Source organism: Acomys russatus, chromosome 18, assembly GCF_903995435.1.
Source record: "Acomys russatus chromosome 18, mAcoRus1.1, whole genome shotgun sequence".
NCBI lineage: Eukaryota > Metazoa > Chordata > Mammalia > Rodentia > Muridae > Acomys > Acomys russatus.
The window spans coordinates 585,010-610,664 of NC_067154.1; the positions used below are offsets into that span (position 1 = coordinate 585,010).

Sequence of the window (25,655 nt, forward strand, 5' to 3'; positions counted from 1 at the left end):
CTGTTATACTATTAAAAAGCTTGTATAAATTAAAAAGTAAAATGAGAAAGAAAAAACAAAGTACAACAACTTTATAGGAATTCAGGCTTTTGGGCTAATCTTTGTTTCTCTTTGTTTAGGATTAAAATAATGCAAAATATTGGAATTACTTTTATAAAAACTGGTCAATATTCAGATGCCATTAATTCATTCGAGCACATCATGAGTATGGCCCCGAATCTGAAGGCAGGCTTCAACCTAATTCTCAGTTGTTTTGCCACTGGAGATCGAGAAAAAATGAAGAAGGCTTTCCAAAAGTTAATTGCTGTTCCATTAGAAATTGATGAAGATGATAAATATATCTCCCCAAATGTGAGTATGAAAATGAGAGTTGCATAGCATCTCCTGCTTCTCTGTCTCTGTTTCTGTAAAAGAGCTAATTCGAGTTTCTTCATGAGTTTCTCAAGAGGCAATTGATACATTTCATTTGCTATTTAAATTGAGTTGAGAATGGGACTCTAGAAATGGGGCTAGGGATATGGTTAAAACAGGCTGCACAATTTTAGTCAAAACCTTTTTTTTTTTAAAGGGCCAGTTAAAAAAATAAGATTTGACTATACCTTGACCATGTGACCATAGAGTGTGTTTTTTGTTGCTGTTGCTTGGTTTGGTTGTTTTGATTGGTTGGTTTTCTGGTTAGTTTTTGTCAGCCTGAAGCAGCTAGAGCCACCTGGGAAGAGGGAGCCTTGGCTGGCCTGTAGGTGGATCTGTGGGGCATCTTGTTCATCACGGTGGGCAGTGACATCCCTCTGCAGGTGGGCCTGGGCTGTCTAAGTAGCTGAGCAAGCCATGAAGAGCAAGCCAGAAAGAGCCCTCTTCACGTCTGCTTCTGTTCCTTTGTGTCAGGCTTCTGCCTGAGGGCCTTCCCTGGTGTCCATTGATGTGAGCTAAATAAAACTACCCACACCACAAGTTGTTTCTGTCAGTATTTTATCAGAGCAGTAAGACACAGACCAGAACAGCAGTGCTGAGGGAGAAGGATGCTCTCCCACTGAGCTATACCCCTGCACATACACCCAGGGACCTCAAGGGCTTTGCTGTCTTTGTTTTGTTTGACATAGGCTTTCATTAGCCCAGGCTGGCCTCAAACTTGTTATATAGCTAAGGGTGATTTTGAATTTCTGACACTACCTTCACCTCCTGAATGGTTTGATTACAAGCATGGCCTCTATGCCCAGTCTTACACAGTCTTGGGTGTTGAACTGAGGCCTTCCTGGATCACAGCCAGTATTCTACCAGCTGCATCCACTACACCCTCAGCCTCTGAAAAGTCTTATTTCTAAAGACCTGAGGGAATGTCATATAATGTTAAGTGAAGAGGTTCAGGTTCATATTTTACACATGAGAAACTGGGAGAAAAATATACCAAAACAGAAACAGTAGTTTCTGGCAGTTGGATGTTGCTTCTTCCTCTTCCACCTCTTCATTTTTCCTAATACTTAGAAAACATTTCTCATGTTTTTATGCATAAATTGTTAGTATTCGGCTGGGCATAGTGGCTTACACCTTTAATCCCAGCACTCGGGAGGCAGAGGCAGGCAGATTCCTGTGAGTTTGAGGCCAGCCTGGTCTACAAAGTGAGTCCAGGACAGCCAAGGCTACACAGAGAGACCCTGTCCCAAAAAACAAAACAAAACAAGAAGTGAATATTCTCTTACATTAACTCAAACCATATGAAATTGCCTATATTTATTTATATGTCAAAATGTGGTATGTTTTTCAGCTTAATAGAGTTGAACTTTATTGGGGTTTTTTTTTTAAGGATCTCTTAAATTTGGATGGCCTGGAACCCATCATGTAGCCCAGGCTGGCCTCAAAACTCTCAATCCTCCTGTCTCAAGCTCTCCAAAGCTGGGATTGTTGGCATGGCTCACCACGCCCAACAGTAGATTCTCATAGACACACACTTTCTCTCTGTTTGTATATGTGTGTATATGGCACATGACATGAAGGCCAGAGGGTAATATTGGTTGTCTTCTCCAGTAAAACTCCACCTGTTTTTTAAGACAGAGTCTCAAAACCTGGAAGTTACTGATACAGCTAAGCTGGCTAGTCAGCAAGCCCCAGGGACCGCTCCTGGCTCCACTTATCCAACACTGATTTTTACATGTGTGCTGGGAATCTGACTCAGGCCCTCAAACTTGCACAAAAAATACTTTATTAAACTGAGTATTCTCTCTGTGTCTCTCTCTGTCTCTGTCTCTGTCTCCCCCCCAATAGATCTTTCTTGATAGAATATGCACATTATTGTTCCTAGTAAAGAGAGTATAGGTTATGAAGCCTGATGCCTGACCTTCTTCTACTCAGAACTTAAAGCTCAGTTCCTTTATATATAAAAGGGGACAATTAAAATACTATGCTTTACAGGATTGTGAGGGTTAAATGACCAATATATGTAAAATGTTGAAAGTATACCTGGAACACAGTGCTGGATAGATATGGATTATTCTGCATTATTTTCATTCTGAGAAAAAAGGTGTGTGTTGTTTAAAAACCATCAGTGCATCGCAGGGCGGTGGTGGCACACACCTTTAATCCCAGCACTCGGGAGGCAGAGGCAGGTGGATCCCTGTGAGTTCGAGGCCAGCCTGGTCTACAAAGTGAGTCCAGGACAGCCAAAGCTACACAGAGAAGCCCTGTCTCAAAAAAACAAAAAACAAACAAACAAACAAAATCAGTGCTTTGTTTAGCTGGTGCTGGCAATTAAACGCACGCCTTCCATGCTGTTTGGTGCTGAGTCACTGGGCTGTGCCATCCCCAGCCTTGTCCGTATTCTCAACAGGTAGTTTTACAGATTACACTAAACATTAGATAACCATGAACATACTCGGATTTGATTATACCCAGAATCATAGTGTTTGTGTGTTTGGTTCTATTCTTTCTGGCCTGACCCTTTTATCTGCTGTTCAGAGTACATATTAGCTCCATGGAAAATGTGATAGGCAATTATCAAAATGACAAAAAGCTCTGCTCTATGAAAGAAAAACAAATAGATTAACTTAAGAACCATTTTATACATCCAGTGTTGGATTTTAATTAGAAATCTTAAGTTTATTTATCTATTTATTTTTGGTTTTTTGAAACAGGGTTTCTCTGTATAGCCTTGCCTGTCCTGGACTCACTTTGTAGACCAAGCTTGCCTCGAACTCACAGATATCTGCCTGCCTCTACCTCCCTGAATGCTGGCATTACAGGAATACGCCACCATGTCTGGCTAGTTTTTAGTTTTTATTTCTGACTTCTTTTTCAATTTTTTTCTAGGATGATCCCCATACTAACTTATTGATTGAAGCTATAAAAAATGACCATCTTAGGCAAATGGAACGTGAAAGGTAACATTTGGCTACTAACTAATGTGGCTTAAGTTTTACAAAATGACTGCTTTCTCATTAATTCTTCCAAAACTTGCGGGTAGCCAGGAGTGATGGCACGCCTGTAATCCCAGCACTCAGGAGATAGAGGCAAACAGATCTCTGAGTTCAAGGCCAGCCTGGTTTACAAAGCAAGTTCTGGGACAGCCAGAGCTATACAGAGAAACCCTTGAAAAAAACAAATAAAAACTGAAACAAAACAAAGCGTGTCAGTTGCATCTGTTTCCTGAGCTGAGCTGCAGGCCCTCATTCCTCTACTTTATGGGCTCTCTTTTCCCCTTTAATCCTGGCCCTCCTGCTGACCCATGTATTCTTATTAAATCGCATATTTAACAGTAGGAGGGTTGGGCTCCTGACCCACCACTGTGTGTCTCTGGCCTTTTCTTTTCTTTTCTTTTTCCTTTTTATTTTGGGGTGGATCTCCTAAATTGTCTGACTCAGTAACCCAGGCTAGCTTTGAATTTATCTTCTTGCTTCAAACTGGGATTATAGACCTGCTTTACCAGGCCTGCTTTTATTTAGCCATTCTTAACTATTTCTCTGTAATTCTCTTTCTCTTTGTGTTTGGTACTATATTGCAATTTAGTTACCTTTATTTTTTTTAATTATATTAATTCATTTTTGTCTTGCCTGCCTATTGAATATCAAGTCTGAGGGAAAATATGTATTTGTTTTATTATTTCCTTCCTCTAATATGGACCACTGTTATTTTCTCATTTTTATTTTTAATTTTTATGTGTGTACATAATGAATTTTGATTATATTAACCCCTTTATTTTCTTCTCAAAAGTCCTTCTCCTACTGTCATGTCATGTGGTCTGTGCGTGTGTGTGTGTGTGTGTGTGTGTGTGTCTGTGTGTGTGTCTGTGTGCTGTTTCTAGTTTTAACACCAAATATGAGACTTTTTCATACCAAGACTATCCAACTCTCTGTACATCAAGTAGATATCCCCCAATTCACTTTCGATACCACTTAAGCAGACCCCACAGGTTAAGGGCTCAGTCCCACAAGCCTCTGCATCCCTTAATACAGTCAACAGCAATAAGCAAGGCCTTCTGCTCTGACCGACTTTCTATAAGGTAGGTTTTTACCAACCCTCTGTAATTTGCTAGAAGAGCACAGACATGAGGAAATACTTTATTTGCATGTGCCAGTTTGCTGTAAAGGATACAACTGAACAACGAGCAAATGGCAAGGTTCACAGCATGACGTTTGCTGGGAGACATGTATAGGTTCTGTGTCCTCTCCAGCTGTGCCACCTTCTTACCACCTGTGTGGTAACCAGCCTTCCCTAAGCAAAGTTCTATGGTATAGACATGACTGATTATGTCACTGGCCATTGGTGATGGCTCTCTGCCTTCAGCTCCTTTCCTCTCTTTCTGGAAATTGGAATGTTAATGTTTAGTTAATGTTCTATTCTATGTAGACACACCTTGGCTATGGCAGCTCTTATGAAGGGAAGTATTTCATTAGGGCTGGCTTTCAGTTTCAGAGATTTAGTCCATTATCACCATGTGGGGGAGCATGGCAGGAGGCATGGCATGCATGGTGCTGGGTAAGTAGTTGAGGGCTAAATCCTGGTCTGCAGGCAGCGAGAGAAGCCTGTGCATGGCATGGACTTTTTGAAACTTCAAAGCCCAATGTAGTGGCACATTTCCTCCAACAAGGCCGCATCTTCTAATTCTTTTAATCTTTTTAAAGGGTTCCACTCCCTGGTGACTAAGCATCCAAATGTATATCCTTCTGAGGACTATTCTTATTCAAACCATGACAGGATGTAAGACGGGGAATTCTAGACATTTGATCACATATGTTTATCTATCAACCCAGCTCTATTTTTACCCACTTTGAGACAGGTCTCATGTAATCTATGTTGTTTTCAAACTTGTTCTGTATGGCCTTGAACTCTGGTCTTCCTAACCCCACCTTCTAAGTGATCATGTTGTACCTTGAACCTTTTTAGGGAACATGAGACCAGGAAAAAAAAAAAGCATACTCTTAGCATGGAGAAAATTCCAACAGTTTTGGAGGTTCTTTGCCACCTCTTTCCCTCTGTTTCTTTTTCTTTCTTATTTTAAGGGTTTAATGCCTCCTGCCTAGCACTATGACTGTAGGCACACACTACACACCATTATTCTAAGGCCTTTCCTCACATACCTGGCTCCATCAAGTGTGACTGAAAGGTTTGAGTTATTGAACATGTGATATGTGATATGTATGCTACATTTTCTTTCTTCATTTCCATCTTTTTTTTTTTTTTTTTTTTTTTGAGGCAGGGGTGTGTGTGTGTGTGTGTGTAGCCTTAGCTGTCCTGGACTCGCTTTGTAGACCAGGCTGGCCTCGAACTCACAGGAATCTGCCTGTCTCTGCCTCCCTGAGTGCTGGGCTCCCTGAGAGCCTAATTGGCTCTCTTTCTTTCTTTTTTCTTTTCTTTCTCTCTCTCTTTTCTTTTTTCTTTCTTCCTTCTTTTCTCTGTCTGTCTGTCTATTCATTTGTTCACTGGCATATTTACTTACTTCCTTTGGGGAGGGGCAGGTATTTGAGACAGTTTTTCTCTGTGTAGTACCCAACTATTCTGGAATTTGCTCTGTCTTTCTCTGCCTCCCAAGGTACTAGGATTAAAGGTGTACACTACCCAGCTTCCTTTATTTCTTAAACCCCTGGAAGGTTTTGTGTTTGTATGTTTGTTTGTTTTTAATTTCTTGTTCTGTTACATTACTGTACATTGACCTCACCAAGATGGAAGCCACAATAAGGATGGCAGCCGTCTTGGCTGGTGTCCTCAACAAGATGGAAGCAGCCATGTGACATACTTTTCAGGATCTTTTTTGTTCTTTTCCCTAGCCTCTAGAGGACCAGAATTTAAACCCAATCTGCATGTGCAAATTGTGAAGATTACTGATCTAGATAGTACTTTCTACATAAAAAGAAAAACAACATTCCTAATTTTTTTAAAATTGTGGTAAAATAGATACAATGTAAAATAAACCATCTTGAAATTTATTAACTTTCTTACCATGTAGCCCAGGCTAGCCTGGAGTTTGTGGTCTTCCTGCCTTTGGAGGTTCAGATGTGAGTCACTGTGCCTGAAACCTAAACATTTACTTTTTTTTCATTCTTTTTTCTTTTTTAAACAGGGACTCTATGTAGCCCTGGCTGTCCTGGAACTTGCCTGCCTCTGCCTCTGAGGATGGGATTAAAGGTGTGTGCTACCACACTTGTCTCATTTAATCATTTTTCGACTATACAGGTCAGTAGTATTAAGTACTTTTACTTAGTACTTAATACTTAATCTCCATCACTCATTTTCTAAACCTAAAACTCAGCACCCATCGTATTCATTAAGCAGTAACTCCTACTTTGCACTCAAACTGTACTTTCTGGAAACCACCATTCTACATACTTTTTGTAAGATTTATTTTTATTTTATGTGGATTGGTGTTTACCTGCATGCATATGTGTATATCACATGCATGCCCACTGCCAATGGAAGTCAGAAAAGAGCATCAGATCACCTGGAGATAGAGTTATGAGCCACCATGCGGGTGCTGGGAATTGAACCCAAGTTCTCTGGAAGAGAACTAGTGATCTTTAACCACTGAGCCACCTCTCTAGCCCCTAGAGTGTGTCTGTAAATCCAGGAAGATAGGCTAAGATAAGTACCATCTTTCACTGTGAATTGACAGATCCACTTTGGAATACAACTTGGCATTTTCCAGTGATGGTGACAACGTGCATTTTGTAATACACAGGTACGTTGCATATACACATATCCATACATACTTTCAAAAGTGACATGCAACTGGACATGGAGACCTAGTCTATGTGTTTAATACCATCATTTAGGAAGTAAAGGCAGGTGAATCTCTGAGTTTGAGATCAACCTGGCCTACATGGTGAGTTCCAGACCAGCCAAGACTATATAGTAAAACCTTGTCTCAAAAACAAAGGTAATATGTTATGACCCTGTTTTAATAATACAATGTTAGCTAAGTGGTGGTGGCGAATACCTTTGATCCCAGCACTCAGAGCTCAGTCAGCACCCAGGTCCCAGCACTCAGGAGACAAAAGCAGGCACCCTGTGAATTTGAGGCCAGCCTGGTCTACGGAGCAAGTTCTAGGACAGCCAAGGCTACATATAGAAACCCTGACTTGAAAAACAAAACAGAACAGACCAACAACAACAAAAATAATGCAGTTTCTTTTTGTGAGTTGTGTGCATGTGTGTTTTATGTGTATGCATATGGATGTATGTGCATGTGCATATGTGTGCTGGGTGTGCAAGTGTAGAGGCCAGAAGTTAGTGTTGCATGTCCTTTCCACCTTTTGCTGACTGAATCTGGAGCTCAGCCAGGGGCTGGGGTGACTGCTCAGTGAACCCCCAGGATCCTCATCTCTCAGCATCACAGTGCTGGAATGACGGGCACACTCCACCTGGCTTTTCACATGGGTGCTAGGGAACCCAACTCAGGCCCTTGTGCTTGCTAAGCAAACACTAACCCGCTGAGCCGTCTGCCCAGTCCCATACAGCATTTCTTTAATGGCTATCTATACTTTTCCTTACTTTTATGTCTGTAGGTAGGCTATATAAATATAGCTACAGAGCCTTGTCTGTGTTTCATTATTTATTTACCTTGTCAGGAAGCATCAAGCAGGAGAAGAAAGGCACACAGGTAACCCAGAAGGCACTCGAATTGCTAGTCATGTTTGCTAGTTGTTTTTAGTCTTATTTACAAACATGTCTCTCTGTATGTGGAAGTGGCAGTGGTCAGATTGACCCAGGCTTAGTTAGTCATGCAGGACAAGAGCTCTAGTGCTGAGCTGCATCTCTTGCCCTTGTTTGGAGGGACAGGGCTTTCCTGAGTTATCCAGAGTGGCCAGTGACTGGCTGACCTCAAACTCATGGTCCTCCTGTCTCTACTTCCATTGTGCTCAGATTATATACACTACCACTCTTAGCCTTTTTGTTGTTGTTTTTGTTTTGTTTTAGTTTTTGTTTGAGGGCACCTTTTGCCTGTTTGTTTTTGTTTTTTGAGACAGGGTCTCTGAGTATAGTCCAGGCTGTCCTGGAGCTTGCTATTTAGAACAGGCTGGCCTTGACTCCGAGATCCACCTGTGCGAGGAGGCATACCCTGCTCACACCTAGCCTTTATGAACACATTTCCTACATGGCTGTCTATCCTCTAGTAAGCTTCTATGATGTGTTAGTTTTACTAGATAATCTTTATACTTCCATTTTTGAGAATTAAGTATAAATTACTGTTATGTCACATTTAAATATAACTTTTTGTTTGTGTAATATAGGAAAGCCATGGCAGAAAAATACATCATGACAGCTGCAAAACTCATTGCTCCTGTGATCGAAGCATCTTTTGCTGTGGGTTATAACTGGTAAGGGTGAAATTCAATAAAACTGTGGATATGGTGTTTTTGCATATTATATTGGCATTAGCAAACTGAGACATGATAGTTGGCATCAACCTATACTTTCCATGCTGATTATCTTATATGTTAAGGTTAATATTGGTGACTGTGAAATATTCATAAGGTGTTTGATTGCTCATGTGGTTAAGGCCAGTGTGTTGACCATGCTGAGACTCTTTTGTTGTAGAAATTGCAATCAGGGGTTTATTCTCCATTTTCTTTTTTCTGCCTTAATTTTGGCATTAGTGTTAAATTTCCTATCCTGAGTAATAGCTGTAAAGAGGCCATTGTCCCTGTATATAATTTGTTTCTCAGAAAGAACACTTCAGAATTGTAAATCCTAGACCATTTGTTACATGAGCAGGAGGTAAAAGTTTCCTGTCCCCACACCCAGCATGGGCTTTTTCTGGCAGTATCTTGTGTAGGGATCATTTAGTTCCTGCATGGAATCTTCTTTTCATTTGCTTGTTTTTGTTTAAATATCTTTGAGGAATTCTAAAAATTAATTCTTATATTGAATACAGATCTGACCTTTACAGAATTCTTATTTTGAATTTCTAAACAAGTATAACATCTTACCAGCATCTCTAAAACCTGAAGTACAAACTGGGTGGGTGTTGGTGGCACATGCTATAATCCCAGCACTTGGGAAGCAAAGGTAGGTAGGTGGGTCTCTGTAAGTTCAAAGCCAGCCTGGTCTACAAAGCAAATCCAGGATAGCAAGGGCTACATAGAGAAACCCTGTCTTGAAAAGCCAAAAAAAGAAGAAGAAAGAAAGAAAGAAAGAAAGAAAGAAAGAAAGAAAGAGTCTTTCAGGTTGTGGTTAGTGCTCAGAATCAGCTCACCTGGACCTTACTGTCTTGTTTAGTTTGTGCTGGAGGCTTCAGTTTGGCCATGACATTTTGTTTTGTTCTGTTTTCCAGTTGCCTTCTTACCTTTCTTTCTGTTTGTCCTCCTTTCCTTTCTTCCTTCCTTCCTTCCTGTCATTCATTCTTCCTTCCTTGTTCAGACAAGTCTCTTGAACTCACAGCAATCCTCCTCCCTCGTCAGGGATTACAGACGTGAGCCTGCCTGACTCTGACCTTGCATCCTTTGTTCCTACTGAGCATTCAGATTTTCCTCACCCTCTCACTGAATTGCTCTTTGCTTCTGTTTCTGTAAGTTGCTTCCATCCTGTGACTTAGGGCCAAACGTCATCTTGGGGTCGGCTTTAAATTCTTTGCCAGTCTAAACCCTTTTGTTTAAAAATCTCAACATCTATTTGTTTCAGTCTCCCTGATGGTCCACCGCTCCTTCCCCCCTTTCTTTCTTACTGTTTGAGACAAGGTTCTCAGGGTGTTAGCCTCTGAGCTCCTTTTCCCTCAGTTTCCTGCGTAGTGGACTATAGGCAGGCACTGGTGTGTCCAGCGTTGTTAGTGGAGCAGGGGGTGAGGTGTAAGGCTGCAGGCTAGGCCTCTGTCCTGAGCTGTGGCCCCACCCGCCATGCTAACTAGGGTTGCTGCAGGCTAGGCCTCTGTCCTGAGCTGTGGCCCCACGCCCCGTGCTAACTAGGGTTGCTGCAGGCTAGAACCTGTTGCTGCTCTTGTCCATTATTTACAGGTGACCTGTATTTTTTTCTAAAGGTTTTAATAAATTTTCCCCCAGCTTTCTTTCTCAGAAATTCTATGACCATGTGTTTAAATTTGTCTTTTTTTTTTTCTTTCTTTCTTTCTTTTTTGTCTTTGTCTCAAGGATTCCATAGACCCCTGAATAGCCTTGTTTCTGTTCAACTTGGGGAAGCATAATGTATAAACTCTCTGATAATTTGCTCCATTTACATCTGCATATTAATTTCCATCAGACTTTAGACTTCCATGTCACCTTTCTTCTCTGATTTGGTATTTTTTATCTAGTGTTTCTTTGATTTCTGAGACTTCCTTGAATTTCTCACACAAACTTTATTTTTTTGTGCTTTTATTTTTTCAAGAGCACCATTTTCCTCCGGCTGTTTCTTTTGGGACTATGAAGATTATTGTAGTAGTGTCTTAGCATTCCCACTGCTAGTTTACAAGTGACATACCGAGGAGTCACCAAACTCACAACCAATAGGGCTGAACTTTTCCTCTAAATAAGAGTTTCAAATTCTAGTTTTAAACTGCTTTTGTTATGTTCGACTTAGGCCACGCCAGCTAGGCAGTTCTACACCTCCTTCATGTGTTTAGACAAGGTTTTGTGTACCTCAGGCTGCCTTTGAATCCCCTAAGGAGCTGGAAATGACCTGGGAGAATCTTCCTTCCTCCGTCTCCTCAGTTTTGGGATCACAGATGTGCACCACTAAGCCAGCCAGCTAGCTTGCCTGCCCTTCCCGCTTTCTTTTGAGACAGGTTCTCGTTCTGTACCTACATCAGTCAGGGTTCTCTAAAGGAATAGAAGTGATAGAACGGAAAAAGAATATAGAGAACTGAAGAGATGACTCAGCAGCTAAGAGCACTGGCTGCTCTTCCAGAGGTTCAGAGGTCAATTCTCACCAACCACAGTGTGACTCACAATCATCTATAACTGCTGTCTATAGATGTAGTCACATAGGGTCCTATTCCCTCTTCTGGTGTGCAGTCATACATGCAGACAAAACACCCATATACAAAACTACATATATAACTAAATCTTTAAGCTATGTATGAGGGATTTTAAAAAATATATTTTATTAATTTATTCATATTACATCTCAATTGTTAGCCCATCCCTTGTATCCTCCCATTCCTCCCTCCCTCCCATTTTCCCCCTACTCCCCTCCCCTATGACTGTGACTGAGGGGAACCTCCTCCCCCTGTATATGCTCATAGGGCATCAAGTCTCTTCTTGGTAGCCTGCTATCCTTCCTCTGAGTGCCACCAGGCCTCCCCATCCAGGGGACGTGATCAAATATGGGGCACCAGAGTTCATGTGAAAGTCAGACCCCACTTTCCACTCAACGGTGGAGAATGTCCTGTCCCTTGGCTAGATCTGGGTAGGGGTTCGAAGTTTACTGCCCGTATTGTCCTTGGCTGGTGCCATAGTTTGAGCAGTGTATGTGGGATTTAATAGAGGAATGTAATGCTGGATGACCACAGCAGCCTGGTGTCCTTGGGCACTGCATTGCTGTCCAAGCTGGAGAGTGAATTTGGGCCATGGAGTGTATCAGGAGTCTCAGTCCCTGAGCACCTAGGCCCAGAAGGTGAGTGAGATGTGTAAATCCTAAGAGAGTTAAAGGAAGAATTTGGGTGAAGTTTTCTCCTAGTTTGGGAAGAAGATGGTTTCCACAGGAAAACTCAAGGAGGATTCTACTGCTGTATCTCAGGACAAAGTGACCAGATTTGAACATATGCGTCGAAACCCATTTCCTAACCTCTATTCCTGCCTACGAGAGGACGTTTGACCATGTTTGCATCCTAAAAGTGGCTAGAGGAAGAAAAGGTTTCTACTTGACACGTAAGAGTTGGGATTCCAACAACATTATTTAGTCACTTAATATAATAAAGAAATGCAACAAGAGGCAGAGGGCAGGTGGGACTTAGCACAGGGCCGAGCAGTGGGTGAGAGGGAAGTCAGACAGGACTCCTAGGAGCCTGTATTCCACATGACAGTCAGTGTTGCACTTTCCACCTTTTGCTCTTTTCTTGCACTGTACCAGCTGCCAATGATTAAGCCACAGTCTTTTCAAGACATGACAGCTGTTCAGTGTTGGGAGCACTTTTAAGACTTGAAATTAAATAAAACATTTAAATTAAGCTATTTGATAGCTGTTCTGTTTATATCATTTTAAACTGACATTTTATAAAACAGATGCCAGTGAAGTCTTCTGTTTAATTTAGCTTCTTGGGGAGTTCTGTGTTTGTATGCTTAAAATTATTCAGTGAAAAGGAAGCAGTTTTGAGGTTTAAAGACTACTTCCTGTTCATTTAAACCAATTTTTTCAAGCTCATTTTCACTTAAAAGGTTTTAAGTTGTAGCTATGGGGTTGTTTTTTAAGTGGTAACTACTTTTCCTGTGAAACATATCAGCCCATTGAAGTCTGGACTATGCGGTCCAAGGAGGGGGCAATCCTTGCAAGCTCTCCTGCTGCCAGAGAAACGCTTCCTATGAAGTACGGAGGGAAATTTGGTTCAATTTGACCTAGTCAGGCTCAAACTTTGGGAGTCTGATGCTAGGCAGTTTATTGCAAGCTTTAACCACCTTTGCAGGCTTCTCTGAACACTGTAGAGTAGATTTCTAGCTTTAATCCATGATATAAAGTCTGTATCGTAGAGAATAATACTGCCTGTGTTCTTTTGTCCATGACTTTGTGTTTGTAGATGCTATCCCTGTTCTTGTGGTTTGTTCAGTTCATTGTTTCTGATATTGTTGCGTTACTGTATATCTGTTTTCGTGTTAATGGGCATGTGGTAGTTTTCAGTTGGGATTTGACACTGTTATCAGCATGGCTGTATGATTGTGGGTTTGACCCTTGTTTCTTTGTGGCATAGTTTTGAGGGTATGTGTACATTCAACTTCCAGCAGATGCTACCAAGTCCTGGCTCTTCTTCCTCAGCAGTATATAGAAAGTCTTAGCATATTTTGTAGTTGTTCGTCTTAACCAAAGAGCCTGTAGCATTTGTGGTATTTGATTTATACCTCACTGGTACCTGATTAGTGTTGTATGTTAATTTGTCATGCAGTTATTTTTTGTGTGTTAAGTCATTCAAGACTCTTGCCCTTGTTTCTGTTCATTTGGTTAGTAGGTCCTCTTGAGGATACTTTTGTGTATCTCAATGTCGTGAAAATATTTTCCTGTTTTCTTGGAGCATTTCTGGCTTTGAGTTTGTTTGCTTGTTTGTTTTTAAGATACTATGGGGTCCTGGCTGTCCTAGAGTTCACTGTGTAGACTGTTAAATGGTACGGGTCACAGTCCAGAGTGAGAGTCTGTATTAAGCTGTGGGTCTCAGTGCTGGAAGTCAGGTGGGGACCTTGGTGGCACATGCCTTTACCTGAAGAACTGTCTCACCAGCCCTGTCTTAAAACTTGTGCCTTATGGTTTCTTCTACGAGTTACATAGTTTAGTTCTTACAGTTAGGTCTTTGATCAGTTTTTAGTTAACTTTTGTAATTGAATTAAGTTAAGGTGCAACCTCATATATTTGCATGTATCGAGCCAGTGTTCTTAGCACTATTTGTTGAGAAACTGCTTTCTCCATTGAGTGTTTTGGCACCCTTACCATTTGTGTGTGTGTATATGCATCCCAAACAACCTGACCCCAGTGTGAGAGACCTGCCTCCAAGAGAGATCAGCAGCACATCTGTGAAGACTGCACAGAGTGCCATTGACTTACTGACAGAAGCATGGTCTGAGGTGGGTGCAAAACCCTATGGTTTGACTAAGGAAATTGGAGTTTATAAAATAATCAAGACAAAAGTAACCTCCTTGAAGCTGGAGCACAACTGGCTTCAGTCAAGTAGTTAGTAGAGAGCCAGCCCGTGCCCAGTGCCAGGGCCTGCCTTTAAAGCCCCACACACCTCTCTAATGGTGCTGTCTGCGCAGGCTGGAGCCCACCTGGGACAAACAAGGATGCTCACTTAGGACTGTAATACAAACTGGTACATTGACCAGTAAAACATCTCAGTAAAACTGCTTTAGAAAACTGCGACTGTGGATCTCTGTGGGTTCGAGGCCAGCCTGGTCTACAAAGCGAGTCCAGGACAGCCAGGGCTACACAGAGAAACCCTGTCTTGAAAAACCAAAACAGAAAAAAAGAAAGAAAGAAAAGAAAACCATGACTGCATTCCCTCTAACCTCTTATATTTTGTATTATTTTGTTAGGTGTCTTGATTCTAGGGGAAACATTTTTTTTTCAAGACAGAGTTTCTTTGTGTAACAGCCCTGGCTCTCCTGGAACTCACAGAGATCTGCCTGCCTTTGCCTCCTGAGTACTTGAATTAAAGACATGTGCCATTTGCCTAGCTTGAAAATTTTTAATCCAATAAGAAATTATTATAAATTGTTTTCTAGTAGGAGTTTTCTAAATGAAATTAATCAATCTTCTTTATCATTTGTGGTTTTAATGGCATGCTTAGAAAGCCAGCAGCCCAACAAAAACAAATACTTGTTTATTGAGACCAGTGATAGGTCAAAAAATATTTTAAGTTTTTTTTACTCAAGAAGTTTACAGTTGAACTAAGTTGATAAATGATTAAACTAATGATAACAAAGCAATCTAAGTGATTATTAACTTGACATAAAATAACACTTTATAGGGTACTATGGCCTCACATAGTAGGAATACCTGTTTTATAAACTGGGGCCATGGACATCTTCTTGTATTGATATCTGGCTTGAGAACTGAAGAATTAGTAAAGATAAAAGTAGGGGAAGGAGAATAAATATTTTATGCAGAAAGAAGAGTATACTCAACGTTCCAGATCTCTGAGGCCTGTCACACATACAAACGTGCACATGAGCATGCACATACAAACACACACACACACATCAAATTATATATATATATATATATATATATATATATATATATATATATATATATATATATATATATATATATATATATACATATATATATATATATATATTATGCAATTTTACCCAAATATATATCAAATATATATACACTTTAAGGTGGAAGACCCCAGATTCCCCCTTAGACCTACTAAGGACCTTTGCTAAGGACCCTTCCAGATCTCACCCAAGATATATTATCTTTATTTATTGTTTGTGTCTATGTGTCACAGCATGAGTAGAAAAGTCTTAGCTTTGTGGAGTCTGTTCTCCTTTTCTTCCTTTAGGTTGAGTGTGGAGATTGAACTCAAGTTGGCAGGCTTGCGCGGCAAGTGTTTTAACCACTGAGCAGTCTCCTTGAACCATCATCACATTCTTTATCTATGTCTTTACTAATGTTCTTTGTGATAAACTGGTACAATTCTGTGTGCCGTGATAGCAAGAAATAGGACCCAAGGAGCTTGTGAGAGCCTCTTCTCCTCGGCGGCATCCGTGCGCAGCATGCACCTGGACCCACGCTCACCACAGGGATCCAGAGTGTAGGGCAGCCCTGTCTTCATTAAGTCAGGGACAGAACCCTCTGTCCACCTGTGTGGGTTCAGGACTCGTCATTCTGTCTGCCTAGCTTCTGATTGTTCTGAAGCAGCCTCATATCCCACACCTGGAATTAAAACAAAAACATATTTCCAACATAACTGGGTCACTTTTTAAATTTACTTATTTTTATTTTATGTATATTAGTGGTTTGGCTGCATGTATATCTGTGTCAGATCCCCTGGAACATGAGTTATAGACAGTTGTGAGCTGCCATGCGGGTACTGGGAATTGAGCCTGGGTCCCCTGGAAGAGCATCCAGTGCTCTTAACTGCTGAGCCATCTCTCCAGCCAATAACTGGAGTTTTAAAGAAACCAAAATTCTCACCTGCAAACCTGGATTTAGCTCTCAACTACTTACCCGGCACCATGCATTGCCGTGCCTCCTGCCATGCTCCCCCACATGGTGATAACCATAAGCCAGCCCCAGTTAAATGCTTTCTCTCATAAGAGTTGCCATGGTCACGGTGGAGAATGATAGAGGATGGCAGCTGACATTGACCTCTGGTCTCCATATGTGCACATATATACACTGTACACCCAATGAAAGGATACATACATTGTAAACACACACACATCACATGAAGAGAGAAAGAATGGGGAGTCAACAACATAAATAACTGAAATGAAACCAAGTGATCCATTTTGTCTCACGTTTCTTACAGGTGTGTGGAAGTAGTGAAAGCCTCTCAGTATGTGGAGCTGGCCAATGATCTGGAGATTAACAAAGCAATTACATACTTGAGGCAAAAGGACTTTAACCAAGTAAGTGCAGTGCTGTTTCACATGTTAGCTGGTCCAAGCAATGAATACAGGGAAACCGCTTTCTAGACTGTCATTGAAGTGCTCTACCCCACCTGTAAACTCGGACAAGTTTTGACATGTTGGTTCTGTTTCTTAAAATGTAAATACTTTGCATATATAGCATATAGTTAAATTACCAGACCTTATGCTGGTCCAGGCATTGAAATTTCCAGACTGCTGTGCAAAGTGCCAACGCCTGTAGAAGCCAGTGTGTGCAGGGAGCCCAAATAGTGTTTTTTAATACTTTTATTTTATTACACATGTATAAGACAAACTACATACAGCAGGGAGAACTATGTGACAATCATGAGAATAATGAGTTCTATACATGTTACATTCATAGTGACTTGGCCATCTGCATTTGTCCAGTTTGAAGTAAGTGTCTTTCCTGTCTTGTTGGGTCTAAATTTCTGAATGAAATTCAATATCTATCCTATCTCAACTCTAATAGCTTAACTTCTTTATCTTGACCTAAAATGATCTTATCCCCTAACCAACTAAGCTGGTTGTAAAACTATACTACCTTGTCTTCAGTGCCCCTCAGAGACTTGAGAAGGAATAAAACTTAAATTCCTGAGTGAACCAGCAGTGCGGGTTAGCAGCTTCCAAAATGTACAAATTGACTTAAGACAGTCTACTGCCTGACCAGTCACCCAATACACTCGCCCAAGTAAAGCAGAGCTGAGACAAAAGCAGAGAATTGCAGAGTTTTAAGAAAATGACTGGAGGTGACCCACGCCTGTAATCCCAGCACTCGGGAGGCAGGGGTACCCTGTCTTGGGGGTGAGGGGAAGAGAGAGAGAGAGAGAGAGAGAGAGAGAGAGAGAGAGAGAGAGAGAGAGAGAGAGAGAGGGGAGAGAGAGAGAATACCAAAATAGAACAAGCAAAGTACACTTGGTTCGCTAGTTTATAAGACTGATGGTCAGTGTCAGATGTGCCTGAAATCCAAAACTTCATTCAACTCAGACAGCAAGGGCCAGAGAAAACCACAGCAGAGTGAAGGACCTTCCTCCCTCCAGTCTGGAAGACAACAGAAAGGAGTAATTGTTCTCCAGGGACCGGGGAGAACACCAGAATAAGAACAGAGTGGAGTAACCTTGTGTTCATGTAGTAGTGAAAGGACTAATATTACTGTAGTGCCATGGAGTGGGTAGCTGCACGAATTAATCACCATATTTAAGTGTATGTCTTTAATATTTACAAAACATCAAAAACGTTCAGAAAATCCTTATATCTGTTCTGTCATTTTATCATCACACCATTAGCCATTTAAAAAGACAGCACTGTCCTCTGAGAAGAGAAAAGATAGGGAGGTGAGAGGGAGGAACTGGGAGGAGGGAGGAAGGGGAAGCTATAATTGAGATGTAAAGCAAATAAATAACTTAATTTTAAAAAACACCACTCTCAGGGCCTAGAGAGAGATTAAAAGCATGTGTTTCTTTTGAGTATGGTTTCCAGCCCCCTCCTCTGGTGGCTCACATGCCTTTAATCCTAGCACTGGGGAGCTGGAGGCAGGAGGATCAGAAGGGCAAGGTCTCCTCAGCTATTGGTCAACCTGAGCGCCATGAGACCCTGTATCAAACAAACAACAAACAAACAGCCACTGTGAGTTGTTGCAGTAGAGTCGTGTGATGTGAGACAGATTGGTCTCTGTTATCTTGCCGAAGTGATCTTGGGACCTGAAAAATAATTTATGAATATGAAGTATATTGTTGAAGATGACATAGTGAGGAAATTTTATTTATCTGTTTTCTCTTGGCATTTTATTTTATTTTATTCTGTCTTTAGAGAAGGTTAATAGTACATTGACATGGTTCATGTTTTATAACTGTCCATTCAAAAGTAAGCACTCTCGGTGCTGGAGGGGCAGCTCATCAGTTCAGAGACTGGCTGCTCTTCCAAAGGATCTGGGTTTGGGTCCCAGGACCCACATGGCGGCTTAGAACCATCTGTAACTTCAATTCCATGGGATCTGATGCCCTCTTCTGGCCTTCATGGGCACCAGACACATAAGTGGTGCATAGACATACATGTAGGCAAAACACTAATACATGTAAAATAATAAAATAAAACTTTAAAAAATAAACACTCTTAACTTTTTCAGTTAAAATTAACCTAGATCTTGTTATCTCCTGCTTACTTTGTTCCTCTTATTCAGAATATCTTTTTTCCTGTTTTTTGTTGTTGTTTGTGTTGTTTGGGTGTATGTGTGGTAGTTTTGTTTTGTTTTGTTTTTGTTTGTTTGGTTTTTTTGCTACAGAGTTTTGCTCTGAAGCCTAAGCTGGCCTCTAGCTCACCATTATCCTCCTTCAGCTTGAAAAGACAGGACATGATGTTTGGATGGTTCTTCTCTAGTGTTAGACTAGCCTAGAAGTGTCTAACAGTTTTTTAAGGTCATCAAAACCCTTTATAAGAATTTAGTTGGTTTGTTTATTTTGTGATGCTAGGCATCAAACCAAGACCATCACACATTCTAGATAGGCACTGTGCCTCTAATTGACACCTCTAGCCTTGGAATCCAGTATTTTAAAAAATCCTTATTCTAACAAACCTGCATCAGCATGCACCGCATGGCACATTCTTCTGTTAGTTCATTAGAATCAAGCACCGTGTGGCACATTCTTCTGGTGAGTTGCAGTAGCTGTAGCTGATGGCAATACTAAAGTGAGGCAGGAATTTTACTGAGACACAAGTGCTTGCCATAAATAGGAGATACCAAGATGTCAAGAATAAATGTATTTTTTAAAAAGGAAGAAAATAACACCCACTATCCCCTTGTACCTTTTCCTTCCCATATCAAAGTCATTTCTAGGTTGGATCTCCATGTACTGTTCATGTAAGGTGTCCAACTGTTCTGCGTGCCATTTGAATAGCATTGTATCCAACCTGGTAGGTGGCTAAACATGTGTTTTCCTTTCTCAGGACTTGAAGATGGAGTTATATTTATCTACTTTAGATAATATTTTGATAGCATTCCCAGAATTGTTTTCTATTATTGATTTTGAAAACTGTTCAGCCATTCATTTCCCTTCTCTGAGCACCTAGGATACATTTATAAAAGCCTGTATCTCTGTACTCATCTCTATCTCGTGTTCTCTCTAAAGGACATTTTTCTTAAAATATATTCATCCTTTTGCTGTGCTTTATTCAGAATGTTTTGTGGGCTCTTGCTCCTCAAGTTCTGGTTACCTCAATAGCTCTCCAGTGCTATTCCAAGTTGTTTATAGTGTTTTATATAAATTTTCTGGTTGTTCTCTATTGGAAATTGATTATAGATTGGTGTGTAATAGCTGCAACCAGAAGGCCCAGAATATTCTGTCAGGCCGGGCAGTGGTGGCGTATGCCTTTAATCCCAGCACTCGGGAGGCATAGGCTGTTGGATCACTGTGAGTTCGAGGCCAGCCTGGTCTACAAAGCAAGTCCAGGACTGTCAAGGCTACACAGAGGAACCCAGTCTCGAAAAACCAAAAGAAAAAAAAAAAAAAGACTTAAAAAGAAAAAAAAATATTCTGTCAGGAGGAAATTGGACCATGTTGAGTAAAAGTTCGAGGCCCTCATTTCAGCTGTTCTGCTTCTCTGACTCACAAAGCTCAGTGTCCACAGCTGGGCTTTCCCCAGCCATCAGCCCTTTCTTCAACTTTGTCTAATCTTCTGTTAAATCCATCTGTGTGCTCTCAAATTCAGTTCTAATTTCTTGTTATAGAACATCTGTCTTCCTGTTTGATAAATTCTTACCTTGCATGAAATTCTCATCTTGCCTACACTGTCTTGAACTCATGGCTGCTCCCCCTGTACTCGCTGTGTTCCACTCCACACAGACCCCTCTGGCTAGTGCTATATGACTGTGGTGATGACTTCAGGCACTCTGTTTCTAGGCTGTAGACACACTGAAGATGTTTGAAAAGAAGGATAGTAGAGTGAAAAGCGCAGCTGCAACCAACCTCTCCTTCCTGTATTATCTGGTAGGTTTTGCTTATTTACTAAGAGTTGTCTATGTGATATTTTTACATTTCTAAATTTCTGCCTAATGAAAGGCCTCCAACAAAGCCTGGAGCAAAGTGTAAATGGGATGAAGTACACTGAGGACCTGTCTAGGACAAGTGCTGCCAGGGGCTGAGTTTGTGACATGAGTGAAAAGACTGTGTCTAAAGAAGTGAGGGAGAAAAGCTGGTAGTGAGGGAAACACCATGGAATTATGGACTGGCAGCTGCAAGCTGAACTAGAGACATTTCAGCCCATTGTGCTAGCGATGAAGAAGGTGGTACCCCAGGTTGAATGACTTAGAATTGCACAGTACCATCTATGGCAAGCACTGATGGAGTGCCTACTAGGTGCCAATCACTGGGATGCCTGGAAGGAGGTGGGCGCCACGTATGCCAGTTGCCTTCCAACTACAAACTTGATTTGCCCTTTACTCAGCCTCAGATAGCAGCTCCTTCCCACCTCTGCAGGCTCCACTGAGTTCCGCACCTCCGCAGTCCTCAGCAACAGCCCTCACGGCTCTTTTCACTTCTGTTTGGTGTCCAGAAGACAATGTTTTAGTTTTTTCACAGCTGCATTCCACTTCTTGGTACCAATTTTCATATAAGTTGTAGTTCATATAAGTCCACACAGACTTACACATAGATGTGCACAGCAGCATTATTCATAACAACCAAAAGGAATGAAAGCACCTGAAGTATGTATCAGCAACAAAGGGGTAAACCAAATGTGGTATTCTATACATTGGAGTTTAGTCCTCCATTAAAAGCAACAGACTATTAATACAGGGCACAGGGACCTTACAAACACATCAAGAACCAGACACAAAGACCCCATTTAAGATGCAGTGCCCAGGCTAGGAAAGGAGGTAGAAAGAATATAGGTCTCCAGAGCTGGGAGGAGACAAAGTAGAGCACGGCTGCTAATGGACACTGGGTTTCTGTTGAGGGGAGGAAAAGTATCCTGGAGGGAGGCAACAGTGACAACTCCAACTCTGCCAAGTGTTTGACCCCGACTTAGGCATTTTAAAGGGAAGTCTCATTTCACTGAGCTGACTTGACACAGATGACCATGCCACAGTGAAATAAAGGGGCCGGGGGCATCATGGGAATGAAGGCAATGTCCTGCTCAAGCTTTGGCTGAGAGAGGAAGAGGCAGTACCCGGGCATAGGTGCAGATGCCTAGTGGGTGACACAGCCAGGTGCAGAGCAGGGACAGCTGAGGCCCTCCAGCTATTTCAGGGCTTCAGGTGGGAAGGCAGTGCGCAGCAAATGAGGACACGGGGTTTGGGCGTTGAAGATGGAACCACCTACGTATAAATACTGTTGTTATCAAACCCTGAGACTAGGAAAGCCAGCCATAAGAAACTTGCCTGTTTGAACTTGACAACTGCAAACAGCCTGTCAAAACCCAGATACTTAAAATATTTGTTTCCATTCATCATTTATAATCTCAGAAAGTCTGTTTATCATTCAGTAATCTCAGAACATTCTGAGGAGACTTGAGAAAATTTAGTCTCTATCTTTTATGCTTCATTTAGGAGAATGAATTTGCCCAAGCCAGCAGCTATGCAGATTTAGCTGTGAACTCGGATAGATATAACCCATCTGCTCTTACCAATAAAGGGAATACAGTGTTTGCGAATGGTGATTATGAGAAGGCAGCTGAGTTCTATAAAGAGGCCTTAAGAAATGATTCTTCTTGTACTGAAGCCCTTTATAACATTGGTAAGTTCTACAAGCCAAACCGCACTAAGGAATTGTCGACTCTCTAAGTGGAGTTAATGATTCAAACAAAAACCATGCTATGTAAAACTTGGGTCAGTGTTAGGGTGCCCTCCAAAAAGACTTCTGATCTCTATATCTACCACAGATAGGAGACTATGTCCCCAAGTTTCTGATGATATAAGATGATGTTTTTCAACTTCTTCCAAATAGGTACAAAAAACCCACCCATCTTCCTTTTTAATTAAGAAAAATGTCAAATATACAAAAAGCACTTGGAGAGGGTGTTTAATGGCAAAGTTTGACACATTTTAACATTTTGCCAAATGTGCTTCAGAATTGTTAATATTTTTTATTTTTATTTTATGTGTATGGATGTTTTTGCCTCCATGCCTTTCTGTGTAGCACGTGTGTTTGGAACACACAGAGGCACAACTCCCTGGAGCTGGAGTTACAGATAGTTATGAGCTGCCACATGGGTGCTGGAAACTAACCCTGGATCCTCTGTGAGAGCAGTCAGTGCTCTTAGCCACTAAGCCACCTCTCCAGCATCTCAGGTTTTTATTTGTATTACTTGTACTTGTACATTATAAGGCATGGAAGCAGCTAGGCGCAGTGTCACACGCCTGTAATCCCAGAACTGTGAGGGCAGAGGCAGGTGGATCTCTGTGAATTCGAGCCAGCCTGGTCTACAAAGTGACACCAGGACAGCCAAGGGTACACAGAGAGACCCTGTCTCAAAAAAAAAAACAAAAAGCAAAACCAACAACAAAGACACAAAAGTTCATCCCCACCTCATCACCTTCCTGTCCTTCAGAGACCGCCTAATATGGGTACTGTTATTTCCAAAGTATAGCAAACAAATGCATACCTGCAATACTGGGCTAGTTTCTTTGGTTGGTTGGGTTTTTTTGAGGGGGGTCTTTCTGTGTAGCCTTGGCTGTCCCAGACTCAGTCTGTAGACCAGGCTGGCCTTGAATTCACGGTGATCTGCCTGCCTCTGCCTCCCAAGTGCTGGGATTTAAGGCTTTCAACACCATTCCCAGGCTCTGGACTAGTTTCTTTAGTTACTGATGTTTCTTTTAAATATGCTTCTCTCTGCATGTGTTATTATTTGATAATGAATTTTGTTTGTATTTTTAGTTTGGGGTGGTTTTCATGTCTTTTTCTTTTATTTTCTTTTTCTTTCTTTTTTTTCTTTTTTCTTTTTCTTTCTTTCTTTTTTTTTTTTTTTTTTTTTTTTTTTTTTTTGTTGTTGTTGTTATCTTTCCTTGGATGTCTGATGCTCTTATAAACTATTTCCTGGTGTTTAACAATTTTCAGATTAAAAACTGAGTGGGGGATAGGCAGGGGAGATGGTTGTTGCCACACAAGCAAGAGGACCTGAGTTCTGATCCCCAGCACTCACCTAAAAAGCCAGGCGATGTAGCACATGCCTGTGGTCCATTGCTTGGTAAGCAAAGAAAGGCAGCTAACTGGAGCTAGCTGGCAAATTAGTTTAGATGGAGGATAAGCTCCAGGTTCAGTAAGAGGCCCTGCCTCAGAAGATAGGGTGGAGAGTACTTAAGGAAGACACTCAGCATGGATCTCTGGCCTCAATATGTCTGCGTACACGTGTGCATGCACACATACATGTACGTGACACAGAAAGAGGAAACAATGAGTAGAATCTGTTCACTAGTGAGAGTGATGGGCAGTGCTTTACGTAAGCAAACAATCTGGATGGGTCTGTTCAGTCAAAGGTTGGCCTGTTACTCAATTACCTGCCTGATAAAAGGAGCACGACCCAGGTTTGGAACCAGGGGAGAAGAGGCTAGTTGAGGCACACCACTGAGAAGAGCATGAAGAAATGCAGGGTGTGACACTTGAGGTCTGGAGAAGGTTTTACTGGCAGAGGAAGGAGAAAAGGCCATAGGCCTTCCTAGAGGAGCCTAATTACCTACTTAGATGCTGAGTTTTAAAAAACTTTATAAATTTTAGATATTTTTAGAATCTTACAGCTTTATTTTTCTGGTGTGACTTAAAAGTAAATTTTGAATATTTAGAATGTTTTACTAGCAAGTATTAAGCATATATAATAATAGGCATTATCATGACATTTGCATGAACATAATGTATTCCTATCCTACTTACCTCCTCTGTCTCATTCCCCTCTCCTACATTCCACTCCTGCTGATCCCTTTCCTTTTCTTAATTAGCCCCACTTCTCCTACGTCTTTTGAATTCTTTTTGTAATGAAGTAAAGACCTACATTTGTCCTCATCGTGCACAACCCAGCAGTCCTACCACAGTCCATCACACTATCCCTTCATCTCCACTGACTTAAGATGTCTAAGCTGGATCCATATCTGAAGTACTAAGTCCACTCTGTGAGTCTATTGGTTGGCTCCTGTCTGCTTAGTGTTGTGCTCCCTACCCTGCCAAACACACCTCAAAAACCACAGTCGCTGTCTGTAGTATGTCTGTCTGCTTGGAGAAACCTCATCCCCTATTGTTTTTGTTTTTAACATTTATTTACTATGTATACAGGGCTCTGCCTGCATGTGTGCCTGCCTACCAGAAGAGGGCACCAGATCTCATTGTAGCCGGTTGTTCACTGCCACGTGGTTGCTGGGAATTGAACTCAGGACTTCTGAAAGAACAGCCAGTGCTCTTAACCTCTGAGCCATCTCTCCAGCTCCCCATTTGTTTGTTTGTTTGTTTGTTTGTTTGTTTGTTTTTGTAATGCCTCAGTTCACTTTCATTCTCTCTTCTGGGTAAATATTTGCATATAGTTAAATATCTGTCCTGTGCTTTGAGTACAGTTTTGCTGATGATACTGCTGCTCTCTTCTTCTCAAGGCCTCACCTATAAGAAGCTAAACCGCCTGGATGAAGCCTTGGACTCCTTCCTGAAACTGCATGCAATCCTTCGCAACAGCGCTCAAGTTCTTTGCCAGATAGCAAATGTGTATCTTACTTGAAAATTTGAGAGCATTATTAATTCCCTCAACTGGAAATTGAATATAGATTATTAAATAATATTAGCCATGGAGATAATTGCTAAGGATAATATAACAGGTTAAACTGCTGAAAGTAGTTCAGTTGGTAAAAGATCATTTGACTCCTAAGAAGAATTAAAGATTCAACCTATTAGTTGTTAATTTTTATTTTAAAAAATTGAAGGAATCGAAGACAACATTTTGAGTACACATAAGTTCTGATTGAAAGTTAAT

At 41.2% G+C, this 25,655-nt stretch overlaps 1 protein-coding gene across 3 annotated transcripts in view; it reads left to right on the forward strand.

The window, feature by feature from the left end:
• Ift88 (intraflagellar transport 88) overlaps window positions 1-25,655 on the forward strand; it is an 88,972-nt gene that overhangs the window by 27,843 nt on the left and 35,474 nt on the right. For all 3 annotated transcript variants that reach the window (XM_051160619.1, XM_051160620.1, XM_051160618.1), the window contains exons 12-18: window positions 120-351; window positions 3,301-3,371; window positions 8,715-8,801; window positions 16,598-16,697; window positions 20,612-20,698; window positions 22,258-22,444; window positions 25,282-25,390. In XM_051160619.1, the coding sequence (XP_051016576.1) occupies window positions 120-351; window positions 3,301-3,371; window positions 8,715-8,801; window positions 16,598-16,697; window positions 20,612-20,698; window positions 22,258-22,444; window positions 25,282-25,390 (873 nt within the window). The remainder of the gene's footprint in view (window positions 1-119; window positions 352-3,300; window positions 3,372-8,714; window positions 8,802-16,597; window positions 16,698-20,611; window positions 20,699-22,257; window positions 22,445-25,281; window positions 25,391-25,655) is intronic.